Source organism: Megalops cyprinoides, chromosome 15 (genome assembly GCF_013368585.1).
Source record: "Megalops cyprinoides isolate fMegCyp1 chromosome 15, fMegCyp1.pri, whole genome shotgun sequence".
NCBI classification, from domain to species: Eukaryota; Metazoa; Chordata; class Actinopteri; order Elopiformes; family Megalopidae; genus Megalops; species Megalops cyprinoides.
The window spans coordinates 15,308,060-15,332,756 of record NC_050597.1 but is presented as its reverse complement, the minus strand read 5'-3'; the positions used below and the strand labels follow the sequence as shown (position 1 = coordinate 15,332,756).

At 37.6% G+C, this 24,697-nt stretch overlaps 1 protein-coding gene across 2 annotated transcripts in view; it reads right to left on the bottom strand.

Moving 5' to 3' along the window:
* adgrb3 (adhesion G protein-coupled receptor B3) overlaps positions 1-23,681 on the bottom strand; it is a 167,999-nt gene extending 144,318 nt beyond the window's left edge. For both annotated transcript variants that reach the window (XM_036547030.1, XM_036547031.1), the window contains exons 1-2: positions 22,914-23,681; positions 19,781-20,549 (exon numbers count right to left, since the gene is read on the bottom strand). In XM_036547030.1, coding sequence (XP_036402923.1) covers positions 19,781-20,534 — 754 coding nt within the window. In that variant the 5' untranslated portion in view covers positions 20,535-20,549; positions 22,914-23,681. The remainder of the gene's footprint in view (positions 1-19,780; positions 20,550-22,913) is intronic.
* Positions 23,682-24,697: the final 1,016 nt, after the last annotated feature.

Genomic DNA, 24,697 nt, shown 5'->3' with positions numbered 1-24,697 from the left:
GCTACCGGAAGGCAGCAACTTTCACATGATTTTGACGTGTTATAGAAACAGTAACGTTAGCGATAGGAAGCACATTTTGATAAGTCAAACGTTAGTAAAGTCAGTGTAAGATAACTAAACTGTGTAAATTATGTCAAAGTAACTGTATTTGCCTATTTGCAAAAGAGAAGGCTTGGTAACGATGGGTAGGACCATTTTATAACTTTGATTTGATTTTTGTAAATAATTTTGGGTGGTCTGTCATTTTGTCGTACCTTGTTGAAATGTCCCATCTGCAGCCATCAATAGTTTTTTTAGAAGAACTACCGCTGGTAGCCTACCCTAGGTTGCATACCATTTTAGTAGGCAACAAATGGATCTTGTCAGAAAATGCTACCAACATGATATTATACTTATCATATTTAAAATATCTAAAATGACAAAAATAGTCTAAAATGACCTTAGAAGAAAATTATACCATCATAAAATGACTGGTAGCATATTTTGACAGTGTAGACACTCATCAGAAAATGCAACCAGTGTGACCACACAGTCACATAAATGTAAATATCGCACAACATGTCAAATGTGTAGACATGCAACGGAGAAACATTAGATAGCTAGATAGATAGTAAAGTAGTAACTAGCTATCTAACAAACTATTGTTTAAAAATAGCAAGTGAGTGAGTGGGCTACATTTCGAAAACCTACCCACATTTCTAAAGACCGTCTCTACCATCAGAGGAAGCAAAAAAATTATGGGTGGGCATTTGGTACTGTCAGCTGTACTGTATTTGCATGCCTACACATGCACACTGCCTGCTGATTGCACATTCTGGTGGGTCACAAAAAATGACAGGACACCTGTTGTAGACCCTGTTGCATACAAAATGGCGATTGCGTCCTCCGTCGTCTAAAGTGTGTAATTGCGACAGAGAGATATTGGTGGTTGTATGATCATCCCAGATCACCTCGTTTGTGGTTAAATACCAGGATACAATACAAAGTAGTGAATATTGCAATATCATTTTCTGGCTTACAAAATGGATCGTAATATTTTTGGATCAGGATATACCGATTTCGATTTATTGTCCCATCCCTATTATTTATTGTAGGATCTGAACTTAAAACTCTCCACAATACAGAAGGAGTGTGGGCTACAGTACCTGATACCCAGACTGCATTTGCTACATTATTCATTGGACAATCCACTAGGGCTGTGACGATAACCGCATCACTGCAATACCGCAGTCACGAGACGCCTACCATGAGGTTGAGCTCATTACCGCATCACCGGAAATATTTATTTATTTTAGGGCTGTCAACGTTAACACGTTAACGCTTGTTTGCGATTAATCTGGAAACTTTCACGCGTTAATGTTTGAATGCAAATTAATCATGTTATCAAGTTTGACCGCAACCTCCTTCCGTAATTCCAGCGTGGATATTTAGCTGGCTGAATTACTGAAAGGCATGGCAAATGCAGATGATTTGCTGAACGGCAAATTTCGTTTTAACCCTTTCGCATGCAATTTATTTGTCATAGTATGTAGCGCGTGTGTTACCTTGTTACCTTATATGGTTCGTTATGTTTTCACTTGCGTTAAGTTTCTTATAGATTTCAGTTAGCATTTGTTATATTTTTAGAGTTAAATCCCTGTTTCCTCAAAGGTAAAATTAGCTAGAATTTCTCCAATCTAGTCTTCTAATCGCACCAGTTTAATCACACCAGTGTGACCGTATGCGCGAAAGGGTTAAAACGAAATTTGTCGTTCATCACATCTGCGTTTGCCATATGAAATAAAAAGACCATTCGATTTTTTTGCATACAAGCAGTGATTGTAGTAGATAGCCTACCGACATCATGAATGTTCAATTATGTTGCATGTTTAAAAACCATTAGCCTAATGTTCCCTTACCATCTTCTTATTAGTCGTTTGATTTGAAAAATAATTAAAAGTGTTTTAATGTGGCTACATATAGCCTACCTGTTCATGCTGCTTCAGATGCCATTATTGTATAGCCTACGGAATTATGTGAATTACAATATAAAATATTAAAATGTCAAATGTAAAAATGTTGAAATGTGAAATATTTGTAAGTTAGCAATCACTTTCTAAGTTGTAATCAGCCTTCCCGAGAATTTTGCAGAAATGTTCCCAAAAAAAAAACGTCGGGGGGATAAACCGCTAAATCGCGGTAATTTGTTGCTTTATTACTGGGGGAAGAAAAAATCATTACCGTCACAGCCCTACAATCCACCACTTTGTGAGAGGGTTAGAATTTGAATGCCTCTGCTTCGCTCCTCTTTCAGATTAAACCCAGTGTTCACATCCAGAGGTCAAATGGATGGCCATTTGAATTCTGATGGCTTATATAGAAGTGCTTTTGACCAAAAGGAAAACATGTTTATTGTCCCACAGGTGCACTTTTTTGGTTACACCAGTCCTTTCCAAATCCTCTACCTGTTGTGACCTTAAACTTTCCAGTCTAGTGTACAAATGCATTGTTTTGTGTGCACCTCAGTAATCTACATTAAAAAGGTAGAGGCTTTCATATTAAAATGAAAAGCTTTCAAAAATCCTTTGACAACAAAAACTACTGTTGAGAACGAGGCTGCGATGATGCCAGCATTGTGCATAATTTTTCCTCTTGGATGAGATCAGAATGTTGAGTTAGTTCTTTCAAAGCCTTTCTGCCATTGGCCCTAGAACATTAGGATAAGTGATGGATAGATTTTGCATTTATTTTTACTCCCCAGTTTAAGGGTAGTGTGCATTAACCTAATTATATATGTGCTTTGCAAACAAAAGTCATGTCATAAAACTGCAAGAAACCTGACTGACACTATGGTGAATCTGAAAGCCCATAGCGAAATCTATTTGTGTTATTGAAATCAGCCAAGTGACATCTTTAAAAAGATACAACAAAACAAAACATGTGGATAGAATGGAGGTGTAAATGGATTTGCAGTCAAGCTTTTTAGAAGAACTAAATGAACTAACTAAAAAACTAAAAACTAATTGATGTTATCTGTTTGAACCCTTTCAGCAAGGTACTTGGTCTGAATTGCTTCAGAAATCTAGCCAGACCAATCAATGATGTTAAATGTGGGCTGTATTTGTCACCCTGGACAATGATGTTTTTTAAGCAAATAAATATTAAAATTATCAAAGGTTAACAGTGGAATGACACTGGAAGAACTCAGGGCTGTCCAGACGGTGCTTGTCTGCATGATTTTCAAGATGCAAGGCCCTCGCTTGACACACTGCAGGAAAACACTGTGGGATACTGCAGTGCTGTTGTCCCCTAAGCAAAGTAACTGACAAGAACTGATTTGATAAAGACTAGTGAAAAATGGTGATGGTAAATTAATTTATTCCATTTGAGGATACAGAATAACAGGGTTTGGACATCACTTACCCATTGAACAATTTTGAAGCTCATGCAGATAAAAAAAACCAAACAGGCCTCACTTATTTTTGGTTTCATTATTTTTTTCCACAGGCTGACAGACATTTCTCAAAGCGTTTTGATGTTGCCTGACTGATGAGTGAAATTAAAGATTTTTTTCATAATAGTGAACCAGTGCATACAGCACACTCAAAAGTATTTGCTTGCTGAAACTGAGGCAACAGTGAGGCTTCACAAAGCCCAAAAAGGGTGAAGCTAGCATACATAACATTGATGCACTGATTACAGCTGTTCTGCTGCAGAGAGAAGAGTTTTGATTGATTCACTGATTGCAAGATTCACTTATAGTCTCACATCACTAGTACAGATTCAGCCCCTGAAAATCGATTTATGAACAGTTTATATTAGCACTGACTTGACCGCCTAAATAACCACACATTTAAAACCCTGTTCAAATAGTTGTTTTCAATCCTGGTTTAAAAAAGACAAAGTGGATTTATGAAAGCTTTCATATTATGATTTGATAAACCTCTACTGTGAATTTGTGATCAGTGAGTTTGTCTTTTTTAATTGTAGCATTAGTTTAATACTTTTGACAGAGTGCTTAAAACCCATTCTTCTTGTGTGTTTCTGTTTCTTTGTTTGTTAAGATGCATTTGATGTTGTTTTGTGTTTGATTAAATCAGCTTTTAACTTAAAGGCTTTTGTGGGAATTGATGAATAATACATAACCGGTTATTTACTGTTTTATTATGTTACCACTGGCTTTCATATCAAAGTGACTGCTTGTGTACAACTGCAGAGGTTCAAATGTTAATTATTCATATGCTCATTACTCCTAATACACTTGCTTTTGATTAAAATCCTCTTTTACTTTCATTTTCTTAACTTTCTCTCCTTTCATTTTCCTGTGATCATCTTTCGATGAAACTGGGAATTGTGAATATGGCCTTCAAAAGTTAATGCATGCTATAGTGTCAAGGGATATTCAAATGTTCTAGCGTGAATCCAAATTCCAAATTTACATTATTTGTTATTTTTGCACTCACTCACGCATGCATGGGCACACACACACACACACACACACACAAAGTAGTCTCATATTTACAGGTATACTTCTGGAGGGAGAGGTTATTTAGGGAAGAGAACATCCTGATCATCTAGATTATACTAAATATGTTTTTTATCATCACAGTCTCTTCACTTTACTTCCCTGTAGCTGGGTCTAAGCTGACATCAAATTAAGTTCGCTACACACCTCCCAACATAGGGGTAAGTCTGTACAGGGCCGGCACTATAGGGGTGCTTAGGGGTGAGTCTGAGTCTGCCACAAATCACAAATACCTCCCTGACATGCTAAAATTTAAAATCATGATATTGTGTAGCCACTTACTAACTATTTTAGCGAACCAGAGAGACATTACTAGGGCAGCAGTGTAGCATAGTGGTTAAGGAGCCGGACTTAAAACCGAAAGTTTGTCCGTTTCACTCCCCACTAGGGCACTGCTGCTGTACTCTTGGGCAAAGTACTTAACCCCCAATTGCCTCAGTAAAATATCCAGCTGTATATATGGATGACATTGTAAAAAAACTGTAACCTATGTAAGTCCCTTCTGGGTAAGAGCATCTGCTAAATGCCCATAATGTAATGTAATATTACCTTTTCAGCAAAGTCCCATGTATGTATGTATGTGTGTGTGTCTGTGTCCTTGACACATTAAATTAGTTTTCTGTTTTTATGACTGATGCACCTGCAATATGAGCACCAACTATTGATGTCAAATATTTAAGTGAACTCACATATTAAAGTGTTGATTTTAAAACATTTCTTAAAACAGAAATGTATGTAAGTAATTTGTATTTACATTAATATGAAACATGTAGAATGTTTTTAAATTGTGATTTAGTTACAACAAAATGGGTCCTTTTACATTTGGTCTTTATAGTTTCATACATCTATTCATAATTATTTTAAGTGTTTATTTGCTAACTGAAAGCCCTTCTTTCACATGACAAGCCTCCCTCCTGCCAATGCTTGTTCTTTCCGTTATTTCAACTGGCTGCGTACTGTGGCTATAATTGTGAAAAAATTGAGGGGCTATAACTCACAAACAGAATGAACTAGGGACGTGAAACCAATTCAGTCATGCTTGACTCTTCCTCTGACAACGAATTCAGTGATATACAACATTAGCTAGGTCTGCTATATTGCATTTTATGCAAATGAAGGTCATTGGCATATTAAGGAAAATGTTCTCATTCTCAAAAACCAGTGAATTGATTTGCACCAAATTTGATAAATATTGTCTTGGGCCTACTTTAAATCAGGTTTGTTCAATTCATAATTTTTGGTCAAACAACATGGCCGTCATCACGCAATCCAAATGAAAAAATGCCCAGAATGCAAATACAGCCCCCATTAAGTAAGTAAAATGTAAAACTGGTCAGTGGACCAGTGCCTGATATAACATTGTGTAAAATGATCCATTAAAACTTGTGTCTGTGACAATCAATCAATTTTCACTCTTTTTCCATCCATTTTTGTACTCCAAACAAACTCAAAAACCCTGTCATGCACCAATGGACAGAATTCCACAAATTCGGTGTGTAAATGGTTCTTAAAAACTGCGCAGGGCTCAAAGTGACACTGAAAAGTAACGCTATAGCAACGTTCGTGTATGGCATGTAACAGCCAGGCTGGCACCATATTGTTTGACCTGCCTCTGATTGCTGCTTAGAGATACATTTCAAATATGTTATCAGAAAAGGAATGCTGTGAGAAGCATACAAGACAAACAGCCCCGAAGTGACATTCCCATTTCCCAACTTTCCGGGTACATTTTAATGCAAATGTCTGTGGACTGTAATTGCTACCCTTTGACAAAACTGACACATTTACAGTGCAAGGAAGGGCATCATATTGCTATCTCCTTCAATATCTGGTGTGAAACTGCACCCAATTTATTTTCATACAATTAAACAATTTGGAACGCTGGCTTCCTTTCTCGCTCACGAAAGTCAAGCCAGTTATAAACCTGTCAGGGTACAGCCTCGGTGATTAGGCATATAAAGCAAACAGCAAGCATTACTGCAATCATGCAGCTAGTTGCTATGTAGTGGGACAATGTCATCCTTCAGTCACCATCCTACATTATACTGACCTTGACTTGCGACAGCAGAGTTGAGGTTCCAGGTTTAGCCTGATAATTTAGCTACAATACCAAGAAATCAAGATGTATGAAGGATGTCACCAAATGTGTTGAATAAAATGCAGATTACTTTGGACGTTCAGATGATGCAAAATCAGGGATTCCCAAATTATAGCCTCTGCTGGATTTATTTGATTACAAATTCTCACAGTGGAATTTTGGGTTGGGTTGTTGCTCATGGTACAGGTTCATGTCATGATGTCAGATTTCAGCCTATTACAGGAGAAGTTCTGTATAGGATGCTTACAATGTACAGGTGTTCTGTAAAAAAAAAAAAATATTAAACAGATTAATATAATTAAAAGATTTTATTTATCTTCTTTTTGAGGTTTTGTGTTCAGTGGTGGAAAGACATGCTGGTGTCCCTCGTTCAATCATCACCACACAGAGCAATGTCAAAGACACTTTGTCACTGGTCAGCCCATATGACGCATATAGACCATCTTTTTTACGACAGAATCGATGGATTGTAATCAGAGGTTTTGCATTATGCATATAGGGGTAATGAACAAATCTAATTTGTATAAAAAGATGGAATAGGCCCTCTTCATCTTCAGAGACTCGTTACCGGCGACGGCCACAATCACACAGCCCACCATCCCTTTTGAAGTAAAAAAAAAAAAAAAAAAAAGTCGTGGTCCTCCCTTTGATTTGGAAGGCCCACTTATCTTCAACTCAAAAACTGCAAAGGACTGGAAAGCGTGTGATATCACAGACGGATATACATATGAAAATGTATTCTCTCATCCACAAACATTATTGTCATGCTGATACCTTCCTGTATCCCATTTAACCACTGAATAAACCCTGTAAATCGAATTCCTTCTATGCATTCTGAGTGTTTTTTTCTGTCCTTTTTTTTCAGCCACATTCATAACAGGACAGCATAAATAGAAGACAAACAACCAAACCTGGGATTCATCATTTGGGTTTTCACTCCTGAGACAGAGGCCTTACAAAACCAGCGCAGTACTTACCTCATTTTATCCATTTTTGAACACATTCGCAGTTCAGTGCTCAAGCGCTATGAACTTTTAGGGATGTGCATCTCCATCACTAAGGCCGATGCGATACACATCTCAATGCATTGCCAACAATCCGATACATTAAAGATACATATGAAGCAACTACTAATGCGATACGAAATGATTCACCCCTATTGCGATGCAGTGCAATTCGACACGATTTGATTCAACACAACGCGATTCAACGCAATACGATACAATGCAAAAGAATATTATGCTATGCAATTCAACATGGTACAGATAGTTTGATTTTACTTCTTTGGTTCTTCTTAAGCAGACAGTGCTGCCTGTGTACTTTACAGCAGCACGGCATATTTTGCAAATTGCATGCGTCTTGTCAAATTGTCCATCTCTCTTGAAAATCTGAAGTGTCGCCAAACATTTAATTTGTAGGAATTCGGTGGAACGTGTAGCTCTTCCTCCTCCATCTGTGACTCGCCCTGACACGCCTCTAACTCATGCAAGAATTGGCCACTGACAGCAGTGGAGATGAGGGAGCGCGCTTGAGCAACAGTTTAGAGAAGAGGAATCAATCTAAATATACAATTATTGGTCACAAATTATTGGTCACATTTCTAAATAATAAAGGCATAGGACCTCTACTAATAATTATATATAAATAAATCAGATTTTACCGATGCAAAGATGTTAGAAACGATGCATCCTGAGTTCATCCCAAATTGTATCCAGTGCACACTTTTTTAATCGAGGCAATATTGCATCGTGAACTTTTATGCCAGTGCACTGATGCGAATTGGTGAATCTTACCATCCCTATGCACCTTTGATGTCATGTTAGGAACATTTTGTCTTTTGTATGAACAAAAATCTGTGCGGAAATCAGAAACAAATATTCAACATCCATGACAAAAATCGCTTCAAAACCCAGATGGAGAACTCACATTTAAATTGGAGTGTGAGGAACAGCACCAAGTACTGCATTGTAACTTAATTCAGAACCTCGTTTGGTTCAACAAAATTCATGGTATCACAGCACATAGGTTCACATTCATGTAATCAAATCAAACAGTCACTGACACGCTTATTTCTCCTGCATTATCAGAGATGGGAAATATATTTTCACGTGCATTACAATAAGAAACATGATGTATTATACAGTGAAAAAAAATTCTATAATTATACACACTTACATCAATGACTATAAATTATAAGACAATCACAATCTAATCTAATAATGGTAATGTCTGTACTATATTTTTATGAAACCTTTCCACGATACTAAATTGAGCTCTTCTTCAGCTTATAGCACTGGGGGTAACAAAGATAAAGGTGCTGGTGATATTTCTGTACTAATTAAAAAGGTAAAGGCAAAGTGGAAGGCAAAGGGAAGGACAAAGTCAAAAACCAGGCTGCATTTGCATGTTTCATATGGAGGTACAATAAAGCTGCATTTTTAAGATTCATAATTACGTCTGGCTGAACCAGCGACAACTGGTACATTCTTTCCAAAACAGCAAACAAAACACAGATCACTTTTTTGTGCATTCGATGTGGCAAATTTTACAATGGCAACTATGCTGATATTTGTGGTGGCTCCCACATGGTAGAGAAATGCAGATGAATTGCTGTGGTAAAATGGTAAATATACTACCAGGATAGGTTTACAGAAAATAGATGTGTATTTCATCCAGTTGGCTCAAAAGTGGAGTAAGTGTGGAATAATGTGTAAATATGTTTTCACAGTTTTAACTCATAATGACCAGACAATCGATTCAGATATATTATAAAAATTATTTCTTGCCACTTTAAATCTAACTACCTCATTTTGAGTGACCAGTTAGTACACTGACTATTAAATTAACCAGTGCCAATAGATAAATATGATTGTAATAGTATCAATCACCTAAGGAAGGCAAGGCATGTTGGTTTTCACACATAATAAATAAGATAATCCATTAAATACCATATCACTGGATATTTGCAATTACAGTGACCAACGTGCATGCCAATGAATACTAAAATCAGCAGTATCAGAAATCAATATCAAAACCAGCACATGATCAACATCATGGTGTCCTGAAAAGACAGACTTGTTCTTCTGCACCTTAGGGAACCAAAGCGCTACAGCAGAATAGTCATGTGAGAGAGATTGGTAGATTAAAGACTCCAGTAGATGTAAAAAGAACTCATTACTTATATTTCAGATAAATAATGATGCATGAATATTTATAAAGAATTTATCATGATGCTTAAATAATGCATAAGATGATTCATGCGGTGTACTGGGAACCCTCAAGATTTAAAATTTAAAATCGAATTTTAAAAATATGGTACATTCACTTGTATTATACTGCTTTAACACAGCACACTACATAAAATATATATCAGTGATTTCTGTACATATACACCCAACACACTTGCATTTAACTTAATGATGCCATTATTTGTTTAAGTTTCTAGCCTTCAGTTTCGTGCTTTAGGTATTTTAAGCTCAGATCATTTACAATGGAGACATCTAGGAAAGAGATGGTTACCAAACATTTTACTCTTTTATTATATGTTTACATATTTACAGGCTTTGGTATATAAAGTCTAAATTCTATGTTTCAGAATGTATAATGATACAGGTTTATAACTGTATTCAAAAATACGATTTGTGTTTGGTTCAAATGATGGTTACCCTCTTGTGACAACTGGCCTGGATGACTGTTAAAGAATAATTTCATTTAAAATAGTAAAGTAAAAAAAAATAGTAAATTTAAAATGTTAATTGCATATCACAGAAAATGATGAATTAAATGTTGACAAGTTATAGATTCATAACAGTATTTCAATGGGTTCGAGTTTTTTGTCCGCATTAATGGATAAAAAGGAAATATTCCTATAGGCATACATACATTTCAAATTGTACCTTTCATACTATACTTATTGTAATTAAATGTTTATGGTGTCTGGTATAATTTGAGTAGAACAATCACAGGGGCACAGTCAAAATTTGGGTTGGTATTTCTGAGCAACAGATATGATTAAGGCATCTCATAAATCTCTCCATCACAGGATCACAACTTTGCCATGATATTGGCTGTCATGAAATGCAGGTCTCATTATTTCTCTCATATTCAGTGTTCACTCACTTATTCAGAATTATTTTGAGAACTGATATTAATGGCCACTCACTTCAACCTTGTATCTTCTCATCACTGACCTTTTAACAAAAACCAACAGTAGTTAATTTGTACCACTCTATATCAGTCTTTTGCTCTGTTTTCTTTAGATTTGCTTTGTTATTTGTTTTATTTTTACCTGTCGTGCCACTTTCCGCATTACACCTGGAGATGTTAAATCTCTTTTGTAATAAGCTATAATAATTAAAGTTATAATAATAGCATTAACAAATTCCATTGCCCACCAGGAAGTGAAGACTATTTTTTCCTCAACTGGGCTCTGTTGACACAAGTACAAATGACACAACTGAATGTGACAACCTGCCTCAGCCAAACTTGGCTCTTGACAATTTGTCTCTTGCAACGTCATGTCTGGGCTGACAATCTGTTTTAGCAGCAGCATAGCTACAGTATTAACTGCCTTTCCTTAAACAAAACAGACTATTCAAACAATGCCCAATACTACAAAGAGTTATAGCATCCCCTAACTAAATGTCAACGCTTAAATTGGTCACACTTTCCTTTACCGTATTGACACTGTGAGACGAGAAGTACATTCAAATGTGTCCTAGACACATTTAAGCGCTCTTTTGATGTCATTGCTATGCGTGTTGTGACAACCAATCCATACGTGAAACTGCACCAGTCTCCCAAAATATCTTCAACAAACAGAAAAACAGCAGTTTAGCATGCCGCAAAATAAGAATGCATATTCATTCAAGAGCATTTGTCACATTTCGACTGTTATAGCACAGCAATAGGCTACAAGTTACCTCTTTAGTTGTACAGCCAGGGTCAATTTACGCCTCAATAAAAAGCGCCCGTCTAAACAGCGGACTGCGTGCCGCATTATTTCGTAAGTGTTGCAAATATTTTCTAGAGTCTTTTTGTCAAATCACAGCTTTATTTTACAATCCAAATAGCTCAGTAATATGTCAACAGAAAAAAGGAAACAACCTGTTAGATCCTTAATGTTGCCAAACATATTCTGTGAAGTGATACAGTTTGGTGAACATGTGAAGGATTTATTTGTTTTACCTGTAGTTTGGCACATAGAATAACTGCCATCCCAATGAACTATTAGATTCATAAAGCTGACAGATTTTGCTTAGTAGTTGCCAAACTGATACTTTTATTGATATACACGAGAAATACAGGCATGGTGTTTCGGCGATTTGACGCACCTCAAAGGAGGAATTTTAGAAAGAAATATGACCTGTAAATTCACAAATGAGAAGCTATCAATAATATACTGTCATGTATGCTCATGCGGTGAAAATGTGTTTTATTTTAACCTGTCGCCTGTGTCATGCAGTGTACATAAGTGAATCATCTATCAAAGCTGGCAGGTATGTATGTCCCCATTAATGAAAGGTGTTTCTATGTTTAGATCACCCATCACCATTACTGCTGATGTCTGCTAGAAAAGTGAATTGGTGTGCCACTTCTTTGTATTTACCTTCTAGCAGGTTGAGACTATTAACATTCTTTTCCCTGATTCATACCACTTCATACTTTCATATCCCTAGGCTATTTCAAGAAACTGGTATAACAAATCGTGTTTTCTGTCTTTACCTAATACAGACTGGACCTGATCCGGTCCATGACACCTGTTTAAAACTGAGTGAATTTGCTTTGCACGCCGGCATAGCTGTGGTGGGCGGAGTGCACACTCGTGTGCCAATCATGTGTTTAACCCAGTGCAAAATCCCCAACAGGAGTATGATGGCGTGCTAAAAGCAGTGATTAATATGATCCAGCTAAAGAAAGATTTGTTTGTTCACATAATGTCTACATTTTAAATGAATAGCCGACACTGATCAGTTATTTTTGAAAATGGGTTTTAAAGGCAACGAGGAAAATATTTATCGGTTGATATAATTATACATTTAAGATGCCAAAACCTCACACACATTATCCTAAAAACGAAAAAAATATACTGGTGTTGGCCTTGCAGAATATATGAGCGTCAAAATGTAGTATAAATACGACTAACCCTTTTGCAACAAAGAACTGACATTTTTAAGACTTCAAACGGTCTCTACTCCAAATGTAAAATGCGTATATGGTATAGTGAAACATGCAAGAAAACAGGTATTTTCAGACATATTCTTTCAACTGCAAAATGCTATTTAAAACAATACATTTAAAACAATGGCTGCAAATGACTGAGGGAACTGCGTATAAAATTATTTGGAGAAAATAAAACTTGTTTTGGGTGTCAAAAAGATGCATTGTCAATGCATTGGGTGTCAAAAAACTGCAACACTGTAGCTATTAAGACTACAATAGGCCTCTCTCAATGTCAAATACAGTAGGTAAATAAGGTGCTAATATGCTAACTTTGTAAATTCATGTTAAGGAAACAGACCCTGGTCTGAGATGGACTATGGCAGATAAATACTATTGTAAAATACATTAATGAAACAACAAAGAAATACAATGTTTATAACTGAAGTGACTCAAATCAGGGTCTTGTCAAATAGTAAATTCCCTAAATTATCATCATTTCAAACTTGGTAAGAGACTATAAGTCTCCTATCAAGTGGTCTTTATAGATTGTAGTCTTTGATATCTGTCATTTCCTAATACTTCACGAGTATTTTTATTTCCAATTTTTTGTACCGTGTGAGAAATAAAAATGTTTTTTTATGTTGCAGATTGTGTACTCTTAATACTGTGTGGCCTGCACTCTTTAGCTTTCTGATTCATTCATTTGATTTAACAAATCTACAACCCTGTCAAACTCTATTGACTGAGTGCATCATCCCTCAAGCACAGACTGTATGTGGAAAAATGAAGGAGAAGAAAAAAGTAACCAACTATACTGGCTTTCATTTGAACCAGCAAGAGTATGTCGCAAGATTGTTAAAAATCCATGTAAATGCCACAGGATCTCAGTTCATAGCCCTCCCAGCTTATTGAGAAACCACTGGCGGCTAGGTGTTTGAGATGCATACAAGAATATCCATAACACCACATTAAAAATGATTGATTTTCCAACAAATAGCAGAAACAAAACAATTTCTCAATGCTTTGCAGCACCAATTAAAATTCAACTGATTCATTTGTTTTTTGCAAAGCATACTTACAACAATTGGCCTTGCTTATTTAGCATCTTGGAGTGGTTTGAAGATTATTTAGTGACAAGGTAACTGGCAGCTTAACACCTTTAAACACAACAACACAAAATTATGTCATTACTGCATTCCATCTCGCAAACAAACGAAATTACTTCACCTCTACAATTTCAAGATGTAACACTGCTAAAGGCTATGGCTGCTTTCTAACTTTCAATCATGATTTAATGTGCAACAAACTGTTAAATTTATAAGAGGCAATTACGCCATATAATTTAGAACGAATCCCTCTGTGTACTGCGATTTGATTCAAAACCCTTAGTGGGTTTTAAAATGTTTATTTACATTGAGTAGAGTGTGCCGCATTTATTCCCATATGAATAATTTAGGTGAAGCACTAGGCATTGGGCTTTTCTGCAGTTCATGCTTTGCAAACAACCATCCCAAAAGGCAAACAGGAAGCTTTATTTACTAGAAGATCATGTTCCAAAAATAACAGTCCAGTTTTTCTATAGACAATTTTGGCAGTTACGTTTTGAGTCACAAGTATTATACCAACCATTGTCTTCCATCATGTGCATATATTCACTCCACTCTTTTAAAAGGCAAGATGGTTATATTTGGAATTCTGAGAGAGCAACACTTAAGTACTGTGGCTGGGAATAAATTTTAAACACAATAAAAAGCTTCTGTAACCTAAGGGAAATCCCGCTGTATCAAAACTGTGTATCGGTGTCCAATGGTGAATTGGGAGAGAAATTTTCAAGCATTGTGACGCGTGTTAAAAAGCATTTTACACTATTTCTGTCAGCGTCAAGCACTGCACTAGTACGTTTCACTGCATTGGCTCAAAATGTGGGCCGTGGCCCTTTAAATTTTGAGAGCCCCCAGACCAGACAAAAAAGACTTGCTTTCTTGACAGCTTTTAAAAAAAGCAAATTAGACCTATGTGAAGGTAAAATACCTCAAGACAAAAATGTACTGGCTCACGAGATCAGTTCCTGCCATCCCAAGGGACATGGAAAAGATAGAGAGCAGGGAGGATACATGGCATGGTGGGTAATTTAGTTGTCTATTGGTGCCCATTAGATCTGAAACTCATGTCAATAACAGGCACTGAATGAGTTTAATTGTGTGACACCCTAGTCATATTAATACCTCATATGATACATGGCTGTTAACAATAAACGCAATTTGGAGAATCTGAGCATGAGGTGCAACATGTGACCAAACAGGGTCTGGAAAATCCTGTTACTTTCTACCCAAACAATCAATACAGGAACAGCTTACTAACACCTAATTGGAGCAATCACCTTTTTTTTCGAATATCACATTATATGATACTTTCATGCTGTTTCTGCATGCTTGTTTAATGCTATTTGGAAGGAGGTTTGTATGCATATGTATGTATTCATTAATTCATAAAAATATGTATTCATAAACCAGAACCCTCACTCTCTGGAATAATTGCAACAGTAAATGTGGTATATGTCCATGCCTATTTTAGACATCTACTATAATACACCCAAATTGCAGAAATTAATATAGTTTTATTTCAATGTTTTATTAATTTGTTGTTCATTTTAAATGAGGATTATTTAAAATAGTAATACCAAACAGTTATAGTCAATATCTCTGCACAGCATGAGGGAAGCTGTTAGAAGAGCTATGGAAAAACACAGAAAGCAGCATTGTGTGATCTTCAATAGACCTCTTCTTCCCCAGTACCAGGAGAAGTTCAACACAGAGCAGGACTGCATGGCCCATACTGCAGTGACATGACCATCACTGGAAGACCTGTATGGACACTGGAGATATCTATATCGCTATACCAGTGGAGTGATCAGAGATTGTACAGTGCTGTACAGCACCTCACAAATATTGAGACTTTTTCCTGTGGTGCTGGACACTGCCCTGAAGCAGAAATGCATACAGTCTGATATGCCGATTCCCATGTCAGGAGCACTTCAGCCCGGCTCCTCCGAATCATGCAGCCCCATTTTCTCAGAGAAAATAGAAGGAATATAGTTGCCTTACAGGAGAGAGAAGTGGCCCAGTGAGACAGCCAGCCTGCACTGAGACACCTGTGCCACAAAATGATTTAAGTAATAGTATGTGTTACTTTGGGGTGGCAGGGGTGTTGCATGAGAATTTAAAAGTCCTGTGTTTCTCCACTCCACAGTTTATTTTCTCCAGTCAGTATCTGAAAGCTGCTCAGGCAGATATCTCAATATCTGTAGTGTTGCCATAAAACACTGCAAATACAGTTTACATATTAATAATGTGGTTGTGATATTCTCAAACTTTTACATTTTAAACTTTGGATGAAAGGATATAATTTCACTTGCCAATATAAATCAGTTATACTTTTGAGCTGGAATTTACCCTCTGGACTGTAGTTTAGAGACCTGTTCCCCACTTAAGGGATTCACAGTTTTTTCAGCCATATGATATTACGTGGTATACCTTTGACACAAATTTACATTTTCATGTGCAGAATATCCTTCATGAAACCAACCTGAATTACTGTAGAGAAAGTACGTAATGGTTACCCCACCATTAGCTGTTAATGTGATTCAGCCCTCATGAAAAAAAGCATGTACAAAAAGAACTGTCTGTGCATATCCTTCCAACAGCACCCACCGGTTGGTAATGAAAGGGGAAAAAGTGCACATGGAGATATTAATAATCACTCATAAGTTATGAAATATTATGCATCCTAAAGTTAAAATACAGCAGGGCATGGGAATAGTACTGCATGTTTGTTTGTTACAGAAAGTGAGTGAGTGCGTAATGGTTCCCCTAGCTGGGGAGCTGGGATTTCAACTCAGTGAGCCAATCACGTCTGTTGTTGGAAATTGTGCTATGTGGTTGCCAGGGATGGTGATTGATTCCCCTCTCAGATCTGATGAATTACAGGCTTGCACTGCACACAAATCAGATGGTATAGTTAATAATACATGTGTATGTGTATTGTGTTTACACAAACACAAAGAAATGCATATAACTGAATTGTGCCATGTGTCCTTTCCTCAATGACCAGCAGAACTGATAAGAGCTCTTTTGTGAAGGTATAATTATTTCTGGTACACCATGGTTAACTAAGTAGATATGTTCCACTAAGACACTTGGTTATGATGGCAAATTTGATTACTGAAGAAAAAAACAGCAAGAAATTCATGGGGATGTGTACCTGTTTTCTTAAAATTGAGGATAATTAGAAAAAAACTTTACCATAAATAACATTTCTTTCACATTTATTTAGTCAGTGTACTGAACATATATTAAGATTTTTTATTAACACTCATATTTCATTCAAAGCTAGCTCTGTAATTACCACTGGCTAAGTGCACCACAGATTTCAAGTGTATTTTTAAAGAAATTTTGCCTTCATCTAACATTAGTTTCTGTATTTACAGTGCACATGTTATAACAGATTCAACAAAAGGCTCCAAGAACAGGTGACCTGTTTTATTTATTTTTTTTTTTTTCATTTTTTTCCTGTGGAAAATCTGCAAAATGAGGGACAAACTGTCTTTGCATTTTAGACTCTTTATTGCCCCCTGTTCCAAAGCCAACTTCCTCTGCCACGAAAAGAGGAGATCAAAGGAAACAATTTTATCAAATGGAGACCTTGTCAACTGTGAGTAATTCTCGCTCTCTCACTGTGGAACACCCACTCGGCTGCTCCTACATACCACTGCAGATGTACTGCTCGTATAAACCAGTGGTGATCCTTTGGTTATCCAGATGAAAAGAGATTTAAACCCCATCGACTAAAAATAGAAGCTTGCGGGAAATCTTTAAAAAAAAAAAAAAAAAGAAAAAGCTGACCCTGTTAAGCTGTTATAGACATGTCAATTGAACATTTGAATATTTCTTCAGGGTAATGTTGCGTCTAACGTTATACAGGTGTTACCTTTCATGCTACACCTCCTCAGAAATGTCTTTGCCTCTTTTGCTTTCACACTGTCGCAATAATTTGTGTAAAACCTTTCAGAACAATTTATGTAAGAGGTTATATTACATGAGATGAAATTAATCAATATTTATTCAGTATCGCATGAATAAATCTATTAAAGTTGAAGAAATGAACAAGATGAGACACAATGCCATTGCCATAATCCTCAAAAAATACTGAAAATCAAAGTCTTACACCAAGCAAAACAGTAAAAGAAAAATTACTTTAAATAACATCATTAACCCTGATTTATACACTCTGATATTATGAATATATACTGTACATAATGCATTCCACAATGCTACTTGGAAAGCTTAATTTAGATTTGACAGGGAAAGGAACCTGTGATTGGCTAAACTGAATTGAACATGAGTAGGTGTAAGGTTGAGCACTCCATCCGACTACAAAATCGGCACTCACTCCCTAGGAAATAGTGCCACAGTGGTCACTCTGCTATGGTGATTTTTTTTAAAGCAGAGTTTGTCATCTTTGGGTCATTGTACTGGAATGAAAACATGAATACGTGAATCTGTCAACACAGACTCAAAATCTGCAAAGCTCTACACTCTCATCATTTTTACTGTGGGTTTCATTAGCTACTTCTGGTGCCACTCCTATCAGGGCCCTTCAACAGTCAGTCTTCCCATGCAACAGATTCTCTCCTGCATTAGTATGCGTTGGAAGTGACTGCAGGCCATGTAAATACAAACACATGGAGTGCATGTGTGATTGAGCAAGATGACCCATTCAGTCTCATGCCGTGTTGATAGTATAGAGGAAAAAAAATGATAGAAGACCGAGTGTGTGTGTGTGTGTGCGTGTGTGCATGTGTCAGGTAATGGGCATAAATGAATTTTTAGGAGCAACTGAAATGAAACCCTCAATTTGTGGCACTCCACCTGCATTCCGAATATCATAAAATGAGGCGGCAAAAGGGAACCAGAATTAGTGCTCTGGGGCGTAACTTGGTATGGTTATTACATGCAAGGAGACATACCACAATACTATTTCAGGATAAATTCTATAATGCAAATGATTGATTTGACTAAATCCTTGTTCTAAAAACAGTGGGATCTCTGTGATCAAAGAAAAAGAGCATAAATGCACATTCCCACCACAAGCTGATATAAATGTCCTGCCAGAATGATCTACCTATGGTGAGGCCAATTTAAGTCTTTTTTTTACAGGTAAAAGGGCCACTTAGCCTCTCTCCACCTATCCTCTTGCTCTCTCCCTCTCCCCCACACAAACAGAGAGACCAGAATATGCATGTAAATGTCAAAAACTGCAAAAAACTGCTGTTGCAAATGAGAGGGGAAAAACATAACACAAGTTGAAGCCATGCTCACTGCAGTTTAACTGAATCTGAGCCATAGTAGTTTCTAACAGAAGCAAGACAGAAAGGGAACATTTTCTCCTCTTTGGAATAAGTATCTTCTTTCCTTAAGCTTATTAATCTGTGTTGATCTTGTGTTGAGAGAGGCCTAGCTGGACTGGATGTTCCAGCTGCAATGCTAATGAAAGCATGTAGCTAAAAGCATCCATACAGACATCTCTTCTCAAATTGAATGCTTGGGCAGTTGGGGGGGGTGACTATCAGTTTGGCCAATGTGCATACATGCCTGTAGCTCATTTCTTACTTATACAAGTGATACCAACATATGACAACACATTTTCACAGGTCTATGTTCAGTGAGCTCAGCTGTGCAGGGATGTTGCAAAAGTGTTTTTATACGCCCACTCCTCTTATTGGCCATGCCCTTAACACTAGATTTACAAGAGACAACTGCATTCTTTGTTCCTCTGGCCAAAACACTCTTTATTAAGGGGATAGAGGGTGGGTTGGAATCGTTTTAAATAACGTACACAGTTAATGCAAACAGCAAACATTTGTTCCATTCACATTCACTCACACACACACACACACACACACACACTGCCCGAACCTGTGGCAATGAGTCATCATTCAACAAGAAAAAGATACTCACCCTCCTTGGGTGGTCGTTTTACTTCTGCGCTTAAATTGCAGACCTGCGCAGTTCGGAGCTGCGGAGTCAGACACCCTTCCGTTTGGGGATTTAGGGGCAAGACAACATTGTTGAGGACGAGCGCATTTTCTGACTCTCCGTCGCCCAAATGCTGAGGGCAGGTGCATTTTGTATACACTATTCCACACGATTCCACCGTCCCCTTCTCCGCTTTAAGGCAGTTCTCCAACCATGTGCACAATACCTGGCACCCAAACTGACTAGGGCTTGCCTTGTTCAAAACCAAAAACTCCAACACCGACTTCTGCTCCTCTTCCATTTTCTTTTGTATCAATCCAGTATAATCGAAAGGGAACACCCGGCGAAGTTGAACGAAATTCTTGTCATACTGTAAAAATATATAAATATTCTTGGAATCACACACGTACACGATAGACTCGTTGTTTTTCAATAACTCGTTGATCTTCTCGTGCGAGTAATGATCAAACTGGTAAGCCAGCAAAGAGAAGTTTGAGCAGCTCAGATCGCGCTTGTACAATTTCAGGTAGATGCTGTATTTGGTAGGATCAGGGTTCTCCAACGTCCAAGTACAGTTTGTGTAGTTCTTGGGAAACATTTCATTCACCGAGTAAGATCCATAGATAACCCCCTTGACCAAAGTGGAACACCAGAAGTCTTGGGCACCAGTAAATCCAAACATTACCAGGAGATAGGTGGAAAATATATAAATCAACAGGTTACGAATAGCCTTCATCCTATGTCATTTGGCCTGCAAGAAGGAAATAAAAATGCAAGTAACACACTAAAGGTTGCAAAAAGTACGAAATATACAATACGTATATAGAAGATGAGACGTTGCACTGCGCTGTACATTTGCTCCGTTAATCGGATTCCCTACTAATTCGTAAACCACTTCTGTCCATGGAACTAGTGTATTACAGCTCTATAGTCAAAATCAATTACTGTTCAAGAGTGTAACTGGCTACGTTTCTAGTAGGCTGCAGTGTAGCAGAACCCGATGTTTCTTTTTTCCTTCGTAGGAATAAAACTAATTTTGGGCAAACATTGCCACCTTGTGGTTCATATTTTTTAAGAGATTACTATCCATTTTCAGAAACTCCTGACAAGAGATCTATATAACATGTTTTACTAGTTAGGTACCAAATTATGTGCCCCACTGACTTTTGTTTGAAGGGCACAAACATGGCAGAAGTGGGGTGGGTGGGGTCAACAGATTTGTGAAAAATGCAACGAACTGACTTTCACTTTCATCTGTCTAAATGTATGTATGGACGCACGCAGGCACACACACACCCACCACAAATATATATATATATATATATGTATGTGTGTGTGTGGACATCTAAATGTGCTACATTAAAACATAGGACATCACAAAATTGGCTGACGAAATAAACTGGCAGTTTGAATGCGGGAGTGCAATATCGACAGACGTCATCGCTGGACCTGGGCGAAAACGTTTAAATTTATCCGGTATCAAGTACATGGTATGTTCCATCAAATATTAAAAAGGAAAATCTCACCACGCCTCAACCTACCCCACACAGTTGTCCTCAATTAGAATTTCGTTAAAATGTACTCATAGCCTCATATTCAGATGTTTATGAACTTAATAAAGCGTTACCGTTGAGTATGCAAGATGATATATTAATATGATACATAACGCAGGTACAGGGACCTACTTTAAAGCGTCTTAAGCCAGTAACATTTAACAACAATGAAAATAATAATAATCTATTTTGAAATAAAACCGTATTAAGGCCGGGTCCATGGCAATGGAATTTAATCGGCTTCTTAAAGCCATCTCGGACTCTGAAACAGATGTCCGTGACTTCTCGATGCAGAGCCAAAGGCCCCCTTCAACCTGTGTCTTTTCACTGTAATTTGAACAATAGCTCTTCCTTTATAGTCTGATACATCGGAGGACATCTCAGACAGTTACTAAGTGGTCCTTTTTATCCTCTTAGATGCTTATTCACGCCCCCAAATCCACCGCCCCCTTTTTTTAAATAATAGGGGGATTTCTCAGCCTTAACAGGTAGCTAATGATATACGTTACTGTACATCATTCTTCAGTCTAATAAATAGATTTAGACTAAGACCATCACTTTTCTGGTGAGAAGGGGAGTGATAGAGAGAGAGTGAGAGAGAGGCGGGAAGAGAGAGAGAGAGAGAGAGAGAGAGAGAGAGAGAGAGAGAGAGAGAGAGAGAGAGAGAGATCTAGCAAGGGAAAAATGCTATGCGATGTCCTGATTGCATTAATCCTGCAGGCAATGCAGCTGTGCAGTGTCACAGCGCTGTGTAGGCGTTGAGATTCTGTGTAAAGAAGACGGTGTTTTGAATTTCCTCAATCTCAAAATTTAAAATTGAGTATGTTTGCCGAAAGATATTGGTTTGTACAATGTTATGATATACATGGATGTATTTTTGTTAGGTTATTACGATGCCGACCGATTGTTGTCGTTATGTGTGAGACCAGATTATATGGGACGCAACACGCAGTCTCTCCACACATTCTGACGAATGCATCAGTTTCTTATCAGTTTGCATTCAGCTAGTGCATGCATTGAGAGTCGCCAGCATCTTGAAACTACTGCGACATTTTAGCAACATTACAATGGTGTGCATGTGCCTCGGAAGCCACAACTAAAAGAGAAAACTGAATTTGTTGATAATTTGGTATTACTTCTAATTTTTTAAGAGGAGGAAGTATTAAAATGATTTTAAAAAACCCTCCTTTCCGAGTCGATTTTAATGGAACCTAGTCGGCGCCAGAACTCCATTCTATCTCATTTTTAGTAGAAAACGCACAGAATTTCACCTCTTAACTTCCCATTAACCCAAGAACAGTGAATCTCTCCCATAGACTGCATCGCTGTAGTCTGAAGCTATTCACACGAGACAGCAAATGATGGCATAGTCAGAGATATTTCTGTATTGCTGAATATTTAAACTTTCTAACTGAAAGCCCGCAGTTGAAGCGGTGGCGATAGCCTGGTATCTTGAGCACTTGTCTGTCTGAATCTCTCAGGTCTCTGCTTGCTCTCGTACTCGATGCAGTACAGCATAATGATGATAATAATAACAATAATAATAATTCGGAAAAAATTACCTTACACTCCGGAAACTATGGCTATTTTTCCAACATACTTGCACACATCCTTCAGAAATAACAACAAAATGTGCAGCCTTCTTGCGAATCAATACTTCCCATTGCCCACGATTGAAGTCCAGTGCAACAAGACGGTCAACAGACGAAAAATACGTTAGGCTCCAGTCGGTCTCATCTCCCTTTTTCCACAAAAAAGCGGAACCAGTTAGAGCTAACGCCACACTAGACCGCGATACCAAGAAATACAAAAAAGGCAGGAAAACAATTAACTGCGCCGGGAATTAAAGTAAGCAGAACGAGAAACCACTCGGCTGCACCAAAAATAACGAAATGAATGTGAAGGTATCGAGATGGGTCTTCTATCCCCGCTTCTCCTCTCTCCAGAGATATTAGAGACAGGCAGCAGGTAGACAAAAAAATCCTTCGCTGATGGAGGGAAGATGTTTGAATAGTGAGTGAGAACAGAGAGAGATAGGAACCGCTCTCTCGCTTGCTCGCTCTCCGAGCTTCGGGACTGGAGCTGCAATATCACGTCACAGCCACTAAGATAAAGCACGTATGGACGTTTCTTCCTGCGTCTGGTACCACTTTTCCCCCCTTAGCCTCGCATCCAACGCCTTCATTTCATTGAAAATCAAGGCAGAGGGATGTTCCCCTGAACTGGGCTCACCGTTTTTGCATCCGACTCGACTTCTTGCGTCGAGCCAGCACTTTATTCGCCACCTATTTTGGGACTACCATGATATTTTGCAGAGGTTTGCAGATGGCGCGCGGGATGATGAAATGCACGTTTTATCATGACACTTTCAATGGAATTATCCGACTTCAGTTTTTTTTTTTTAAACAAGAATGTTCTGAAGTTCATCGTTTACCGTCTGCATTATCCAACACAATGCAGTAGTTTTGCACATCGCTGTTATCTAATTACAAACTTCATTCAAACTTATAAAGCAGTAGTGTGTGTTTAAGATTGCGCTTTTAGTTTAATGCTTCAGAGAGATACTGAGCATTGAGATTCAACGAGAATCATGCGCATACATCCATTTTGCGTAGAAAGGCTGCCTCCATGTAAGTAACCGTGCCTCTATGTGGATAGCGTTTTGGTGCTGAATTGTGTGCTGTCGAGTTAGGTCTAGGACAGCCACATAACCCACCAAAACGTTTATAGAAGGCATTTTGAACAACAGGTTATATTACAGGCAAGCACAATCGATCTTTCTTTCTCTGACATTTGAAGCAATGGTAAAACGTTGTTGCAATGGTGATCTTGATAGAATCGTGATTTCTTTAGATAACTGATTTTACTTGGCGTCTGATAATGATAAATATACTTAAATCCTGTCGTTTAAAACGTGATTTTAAAGAGGATAGAATTGATTGTCGTAATTTCAAATATTTATTGACTGAAAATGCAGTATGACTGTCCATCTAACTGCCAAATGTCGGAATTATTCATTTAGAATTGTTTACTGACTATTTATAACTAAGTAGGGCCGGTAGTTGACATACAGCTCAGCAAACGCGTAAAATGTTTGTTATGTGCGTGAAAAAGATATAAATACTGCATTGCTGAGCAGTGTTTTATTAGCACCAATAAAGTATCAGTGTGTATGTGTGACAATGGATAATCTGTTTGAAATCCTGTCTACAGTTCAAGGTAATGTAAAATAACAAATGGGTAAATAATTCCTATATTCAGTTTTCCAGAAGGAAAATAACATGTGTCAGGTAAACACATATTAAACATCTCAGAAAACAAACCACCAATCAAGGTAAGAAGAAGC